The sequence below is a fragment of the Brachyistius frenatus genome, unplaced genomic scaffold (genome assembly GCF_029030835.1).
Source record: "Brachyistius frenatus isolate BFR_SWC_R1_liver_20210118 unplaced genomic scaffold, ASM2903083v1 Contig_45, whole genome shotgun sequence".
In the NCBI taxonomy this organism is placed as follows: domain Eukaryota; kingdom Metazoa; phylum Chordata; class Actinopteri; family Embiotocidae; genus Brachyistius; species Brachyistius frenatus.
Window position 1 is genome coordinate 2380564 of NW_027210644.1, and position 8228 is coordinate 2388791.

Here is an 8228-nt window from a genome sequence, read left to right on the forward strand (position 1 = left end):
GAATATTCCAACACATTAAAACCATAATATAAAACATCAAGTAAATTAAGTAATGGCTATAAAATATTCCAATCAAAAGTCAGGCTGAATAGGTTGGTTTTAAGTTTTTGTTTGAATAAATCATCAGTTTTAGGCATTTCCAACAGATTAAAGCAAACAAAAAAAAAACGTCACCAAAAGTTTTAGTCTGGGGGCCATTCATACATTGGATGTCTGTCAGACAAGTGAGCTGCTGTGAGAGTATAAAATGCTTTAAAATAGATAAAAGACTTATACAGAAATTGATAGACAGCCAATGTAAGGAATGCTGTAGTTCACAATTAGATGTGATTGACTTATATGTTTATAAGTAGCCCAGATAGGCAGCCATTACAATATTCTAACCTGCTGGATATGAATGCATGGATTAATCTTGAGAGGAGTTGGCAGTTTTGAGAGGATGAAAAGCAGATATGTTGACATATCCCACAAGTGTCTAGCCTGCTGACACAGAGTAATTCCTAGAGAATTTCATTTTGTGTCCTGTTTCTTTCTCTGAGCCTTTGAACCTACAACTAAAATTTCCGTTTTATCATGGATGAGCTATAAAATGTTTTGTGACATCCAGGCAATGATATCTGAAATGCATTTGAAAAGAGTGAAAACCTCTTCTGTGTCACCAGCAAACACAGTCACATAAAGCTGTGTGTCATCTGCATAACTGTCTCCTGTGTTTCCTGCTGACACCACCAGAGGGTAAACTAAATGAATTAAAAAGTACTAGCTGAAATCGATCCTTAGGGAACCCCATAAGCTATTCTCAAATGTTTGAAGAAATTAATATCAATTGCTATGCAAAAAGATAAGGAGTAAACCAGTCAGAAAGAGTTCTGGACAGTCTAATGTAATCCCTCATTCTAATTTAAGGAGGCTCACAGTCAGCAGGTTTAAGCCCACATAGAGACCATCACTCAAACTATTCTTAGACCAAAGAGTATCATGTTGACTCAGGGTTATGTTGGCCTCACAGTCGTGTGTTCACGTGTGAGGCGGCATTGTCCCATTGTTGCTGTGCTATCTCAGTGAGCCATGCTGCTGGCTCTGTTAGCGATTCAGCTGAAATGTCCTGTGACCCTATAAAGCCTGCAGTCAGCCAACAAAACAGCAGGGCTCAGGGCAAAGAGTCAACACTAAACTGTGTCCTGCTGAGTATCTCTGGTCAACACAGACTGTGTAAGGACCCGTTAACTTATAGGCATTCCACCCAAACCTGGTACCAGCTGACCTGGTACGCGACTTCAACTCACTGAAGTAACATGAGTGGAAGTGAAGTGAAAAGTATACAATGTTTTCCTCATAATGTACAGTACTGTGCAAAGGCTGTGGTTACTGAAGGAAAATTGAGCAGCCATGAATAGTTTTTTTTATTTATCCTTTAATAAGATAAAAATTCAGTAAAAGGATGAATGCTAAATTAAATCAATATTTGGTGTGAGCATCGTTTGCTAGTTCCAATCACTTGTGTTCAATCTTTTATTCTTTGAAAGGTTCCTATCGCGAATGCAATATTACAAAAACACCTTGAATGAATTTCCTCAAACCCAGTACACCGACCCATGGTTGTGAGCATGATACCTCGGGAACATCTGCAGGGAATTGCTTCAGTTTTGGCCTCAATGATGAAGTGATTCAATTTTGGTGTCAAAGGTCAATGGTAACTTCACATAAGACATTTTTGATAGTTATGACAAAATTTCACACAAATATATAAGAGGATAAAGGGATGAAGTAATTATAATTTATATCCAAAAGGTCACCTTCACTGTGACATTCTAATATTCTGCAAAAACACTCTTCTGGTCATTATTCAAAGCAGTTACCCTGGAACAGAGGGGGAAATTGTGACGGTTTTCACATTCATGACAAATACTGAATTGGAGACATAACCCCATCTCGAAACTGTGGTGATTGTATAGATCATCTGTGCTGTAAGGATTAAACGTTGTTTGGAAAGCATTCACGTTTTAGAATTTGTGCATTCTTTGCGGCAACATCAACATGACTTTGGACATATACGGATCTAAACTCCAACTTGAGTGGTTTGTGGAGGCATACAACTGCAAGGTGGTAATTCTAGTTCTTACTTAGGACTGTCCTCACTGACGGATGCATAAACCTCTTGTAAATCACCAACCGACTTGTATTGCAAGGCAGCAGGATATCACAAAAACTCCTTGATCCCAAGAAAAGAGTTAACATGTTGGTGTAGCTGCAACACAAACATCATATGTAAAAACTCACAGTATGTGCATACACGTAAAGAGATGAGCTGTGGTTCTGATAGAAACTCATATATTCTATACACTTAATCTTCACTAATATGCTTAAAGCTCCGGTGATGTATACAAATCTTTATCCATGATAAATCCTTTAGCTTTGCCATCATCCCTGCTTCAAAAAGAGCATGGCGTTATAATTGACCCTTTTTGGGTTTAAAATGTCTTCATACTCAATAACAATATGCAGTATTGGATATACAATAAATCATTATTGTTGGTGAGGGAAACACTGCGGTAGTTTCCTGCCTCGTCACAGCTCCTGTAGACACAGTAAAAATATCATCCAGTCAACTGGTTGATTCAAATTCTACTGGAATTCTCAAAACCAGAAACTCCTGGTCAAGCAGGTTTATTCAAACATTTAGGTGGTCCACCTTTTTTCATGTCATATCAGTACGGAGTGATTCTATGTGTATTCAGTGTGTGTGATGCTTGCAAGAGTTAAACCAGGAGGAAAACTGACTTACTAAACAAGACAGATTTTATTGGTATAAAAAAAGATTGTATAATGACAGTATTTTCACGTAGCAAAATATTTACAACACACCTTCCTCTCCTTTAACAGTGGGTGCAGTCGCAGTTCAGATTCATCCACTGGACAACAGGCGGCGCTACACAGCAGCTTACCGCACACGGAGAGACTCAGCACCATGGTGCCTTCAGGCACTCCTCATGAACTCCATTTTTTTTCTTCTGGACACCAAACTTTAAAAAAAAGGTTTTGTGGGCTCATTCAGAGTTTTCATATCTTGTAACCTTGACTAGATTCATAGTAACCTACAGACTACTGTTTTAAAATAATTCTAGTGATATACACTATAGTGTAATATAGTATATGAGTAGTATATGAGTTTTACTTCTTAAATAGCCTACAACTCCACTCAGCTGTCGGTAACTTTAATATTTTCTACTTTCCACATAACCATTCCTGAGCCACCTCAGCTATACCATATACTGGAGTATCGACATGATTTCCAGGTTCCCATGAAGGGCCTATCAAGAAGTAGCAGCACAGAATAGCAGGTCAGGCACTTCTCATTCATCAGACTGGGTGTGCGTTGCAGGAGCAGCCTCTTAATAAATACCCCAAGACACTTTGGGTTGACGCTGTTGGTTTTAGGAAGCATACAGGCGGTTGGCCATGCTTCGCTGGCTGAGTCTATGAGTCTTTGAGTCAGTCACACTCTGGGTTTTGGCCCCATTTTCATGAGTGAATGGCTCCTCCTTCTCCTCCGCCTGGCCTCCCACGCTGTGCTGTGTCACAGCCTCAAGAGTTCTCCGCTCCCGGGCCAACATGAGGACCATCTCTGTGTCCACTGGCTCACCAGAGAAGGGATGACACACTGTCTCGACCAACCCGATGACTGTACCCAGCACTGCAAACACAGAACCCACCAGGTAGACCTTCAGTAGGCCCCTGCTGGGTTTCTGACTCAGCATTTCTTTTGCAAACAGGATCAACTCCTGCATCCTTTCCATTTCCATCGGCTCTACTTCAGCTGAGACACGAGGTGTTTTGTGTAGATGTCTGAAAATGAACAACATTTACCAGTTTAAAGATGTGAGGCATTATTTATGAGAAACTACCAAACATTATGGGGTCCAGGTTCTCTAATGGGCACATTTCTGTTTCATTCAAAAACTCTTCAACTGTCCAATTTCATTGGATAAAGACATTGAATGTTGCAATCATCAAATGTTATCTTTACTTTGTTTGCTAGCTGCACAGCCATAACAATATAGTATTACAAAGTGACCAATTTAATTGATTTATATGATATAAAATACAATTAAATATATTGATATTTGACTTCAGGTTTTGGAAAGAATATGTAAAGAAAATTCAGTAGACACAATAATTAAATAAGTTTGTGGGCTCTGCTGCTCTGGGCTTCTTTAAAATTTACAAAAATTATCTAATATCATATAAAAAATAGTATATTATCCCACTGCATTGACATAGTTTTTACCACTAATATCTTGAAAGAAAGAAACAGTATCTTACTGTGAAGTTTGTTGGTTGATCACAGGTCCACCCTCCTCACAAGTTCCAGTTTGTGGCAAGCTTTAACTAATGGAATAGTGGACTAATAGCCACCTTTACTGGAGACTGTGGTCCTTTATAGCGTCCTGTTCTCCACCCACACAGTGACAGCTGCTGGACAATCATGAAGCATGGAGGTCAGTCAAAGCAGGATCTGGGCCAAAACCTTTTACCCAGTAGTGTGTAGGCTTATTGCACAGTCAACACTGCCACTACTGTTTTTACTAATATCCCATTTAAGTGTCTGTAATTGTTAGTAGTTCAATTTGATATTTCACAGTAACATTTACAGATATTACAGTGTTTATTGCTGCTGGTTAATTTGTGAATTTATGGTATTAGATTGTTTGAGGTGGTGCTGTTGTTATTTTAGTATCATAACAAATGTACTGTTCCATACCACGAATTCACACTAAAAAACAAGCCAGTATCCCCAATTATATTGATAGACTGCAATTAGTTTGAATTAATAATAGAAATCAATTGTAGCTCATTTTCAAACGTCTCTGTCAAGTAGTTGATGTATTTTGTTAGATTTTGTATCCCACAGATGTCTCCATTGTAACCCAACAACTACAGCGCATCTATGTAGGCTACATATGTGTTTGTAATTCGCGGTTGTTATATTTATTGGCAGCAGTGTTTCTAAATGTGCGTGAAAAGTGGTGAAGAGGTTTTCTTCCTTTATTTGTGTTTTGTATATTTGAGACTATACTCCCTCAACTGCCGGATTCAATCACATCCAACTCAAGTAGAAAAAAGTCAGCTTCATTTTTCATATGATTACCTAATTTGGAAGGTTGCCTTAAAAAAAACCTATTGTTTTAATTATTTATGTAAGTGGGATTAAATTTGAAGGACATCCGCAAAACCTTGTCTGTGGGATTTTAGATAGGTCTGTTCATATGATCTCTTGCGCATTGAACAGCCCTCCACCGTCACATCCCCTGTAGCGCCGTTCTGCCCATCTCAGCACAGCTGGGTTTACTTTGGGCCACAAAAATTGCAAATCTGCACAATCACAGAAAAAAAAAGCCCCTTGCACTGCAGCAAAATGCTAATGCAACTGGGTTTGCACTGCATCTGCACTGAGCCCGAAAATAGGGCCCGAAAAGCTGAAGGTAAACTTCACCTTGACATCATAATGTTCTGCAAAAACACTTTTTTGTCCATTGGTGTCACTACAACTGACACCTGACTGGTTGGCGGAGGGAAACAACCACGAGGTGGTGATTCTATAATTAAGAAACAGTCTATGACACTCTCCATACTATGAAGAATTCGTTGCTGTGTATAATTTTTTTCTCTCTCAATTCTATTATAATGATTCTTTGGGATACAATTTTATCATCGCTCCCCCCATTTCTTACAATTATTTGAAGTCAAATCATTGTATTTACATAGCACATTTAAATATAGCAAGTGCTGCACAACATCAAAACAAAATAAGCAACAAAACAAAAACAAAAACAAATTAATTAAAAGCAATATGAACAAGAAAAATTCACAATTTAAGTCAAATCAAAATTAAATTGGGCCTAATCTGGAGACGCCAGAGAAAATAATTATGTTGTTAATTGAGATTTGGATACTGTTAGTGAAGTCGATGACCTGATCTGGAGGGGCAGGCTGGCGTATAGGGGTGCAAAAGGTCTGACTGGGGCTACTCATTTAAGCGCTTATCCACAAAACCCACTTACACCATGAACTCACAGTAGCCAGCTCCTCTGCCCTCAGTGTTATTAAATGATCTGCTTAAATTGAGGCTGCACAAATCTACTAATGGGATGTCATGTGCCAGATGTATGGGAGCTGGCAGGTGTTTGCTAAGTTAACAGTCTTTAAAGCTGCCCCATTTAAGTCTCCTACAAGAGAAAACATTTTCTTACTCACTTACTTACTGACTGTATGAAAGTATTTTTCATACTTTATGTATTATTAGTTTTTGTGTGTTCCAGGCACACGTGAAGAAAACAGTCAATGATGCAGACAACACAACAGTGGCTGAGGTTGTCAGTGTTATTTCAGAGAAAATACATTTGATGTAGTGTGACACATTGTTTAAGTGGATGGCTGCTCTTATTTTGGCTGAACAAAAAAGAGCGTGGCCACTGGACAGCTGGTTTACTACCTGTTACTTACTCTCCGGGTGCTAGCAGCATATCAACAACGCGCAAAACAAGTTGGCATGAACAGAAATAAGTCATGTGTGCTTTTCCGCATCTGGCAGTAAGTAAAGTATTTGTATTTGACGTGAGCCTTTATATATTCTTCTCTCTTTCAGCCAATCAAAAGCCAGCCTGCCTATATTAGTCTTTCTGGAAACGTATCATTGGGAAGGCCACATTGGAATTATTGAGTAGGACCTCAATCCAAGGATTATGTGAAGAAATTAGTATAAATAATACCAAATTATTGGTAGCGACATATGCAAACCTATATGCCGTTGCTTCAGTGGCAAGAAAAAGTCATTGATCCCTTTTGAAGAACCTGTTTTTTTGCATTAATTGGAAAAACATATTAAAGTCTTTTTTTAAGTTCAAGTCTTTGTCTAAGTATCTAAGATAATAACACACAATCAGTTACTGTACAATCTTTCATGTCTTCATTAAACACATCCAATAAATATTCCCTGTGTTAGTGGTAAAACTATTCAACCATGGTGTCATCAGTCACATTTTCTCAGGAGTGCTGTGCAGTGAGGAGATCTTGATGTGATGATGAGACGATGATGATGATGATGATGATGATGTGTGTGTGTGTGTGTGTGTGTGTGTGTGTGTGTGTGTGTGTGTGTGTGTGTGTGTGTGTGTGTGTGTGTGTGTGTGTGTGTGTGTGTGTGTGTGTGTGTGTGTGTGTGTGTGTGTGTGTGTGTGTGTGTGTGTGTGTCAATCAAAAGTTTACTTATCAGGTATTTAGTGATTATGGTTGTGTTTAGCTTTGATGTTTACCACCTTATGATATCAATAACTCCAACAAAGCAGCCTTGACTTCATCTCAGCGTGTAACTAAAGAACTCTGGCTGTCGAGACACAAGCCTGTTACCAAGAAATAAATCACAGCTACCATCCAGCGCGACAACGGGCTTGATAGTACTTGTCTGAAATAGCACGTGTAAAGTGGTCTGCGTGTGTGTGAGTATGTGTGTGTGTGTGTGTGTGTGTGTGCGTCAGAAGACACACCCTGTACTTGGTCTTAGTCATTCTGTCTGCGGAGAATGAAAAAGACATAAGGTGTGTGTTCAGCTGGCCCTCGGGCTGCGGTTTCTTTCCACACAAGTGATGATCAGCAGGACTGGAGCACACGGCGGAGTTACCGCCACAGCCTGGCTGAGCTGAAACACTGTCTGGAGGGCATCTTTTCTGTGTGACAAAAAAACAAACAAACAAAAAAAAACAATGTTTACAGTAAATTGTGATACTTCATACATTTTCTTATAATAAATAACTTATAGAATCATTGCAGATCAAAACTCATGCATTATGTCTCTGAAAATAAATGTAGAAAATGATATTGCTTGACTTTGTTTAGACATGTTTGTTGAAAATTCTGGGGCTTCAGGAATTTAACCGTTTCACTCTTCCTTTCAGCTGCTGTAGAAAGGTGCAAGTAAAATGTCAGTTCTCTCACTGTGACCCACTGATGGGGACAATGAGGCTTATTTTGAAATTCTCCAAAGAGTTCTCGTCCATTGAGCCTGAGGTTGTTCATTTTGGACCCAGTTGTAGAGCTGTTACTCACTGAAGACTCAGGCTAAATGTCCAGATTTTAATTTGGATAACACTGGGTCAAAACAAATCAACTGAATAAAGTTAACCCGGCCTGGTGTCTGAGCTGTGTTGCCCCCAACTGGACCCACACACTAT

At 39.0% G+C, this 8228-nt stretch overlaps 1 protein-coding gene across 1 annotated transcript; it reads right to left on the reverse strand.

Moving 5' to 3' along the window:
• Positions 1–2781: 2781 nt before the first annotated feature.
• On the reverse strand, positions 2782–4515 carry LOC138623578 (G0/G1 switch protein 2-like). Its single transcript, XM_069703169.1, has 2 exons — positions 4324–4515; positions 2782–3846 (listed from the first exon to the last, which is right to left on the reverse strand). Exon 2 carries the CDS (start codon positions 3801–3803, stop codon positions 3435–3437), a length of 369 nt encoding a protein of 122 aa, XP_069559270.1. The 5' UTR covers positions 3804–3846; positions 4324–4515; the 3' UTR covers positions 2782–3434.
• Between the last annotated feature and the right edge of the window lie 3713 nt (positions 4516–8228).

Coding starts and splice junctions, on each gene's coding strand:
- LOC138623578 (XM_069703169.1), bottom strand. CDS start 3,803: ATGGAAATGGAAAGGATGCAGGAGTTGATCCTGTTTGCAAAAGAAATG.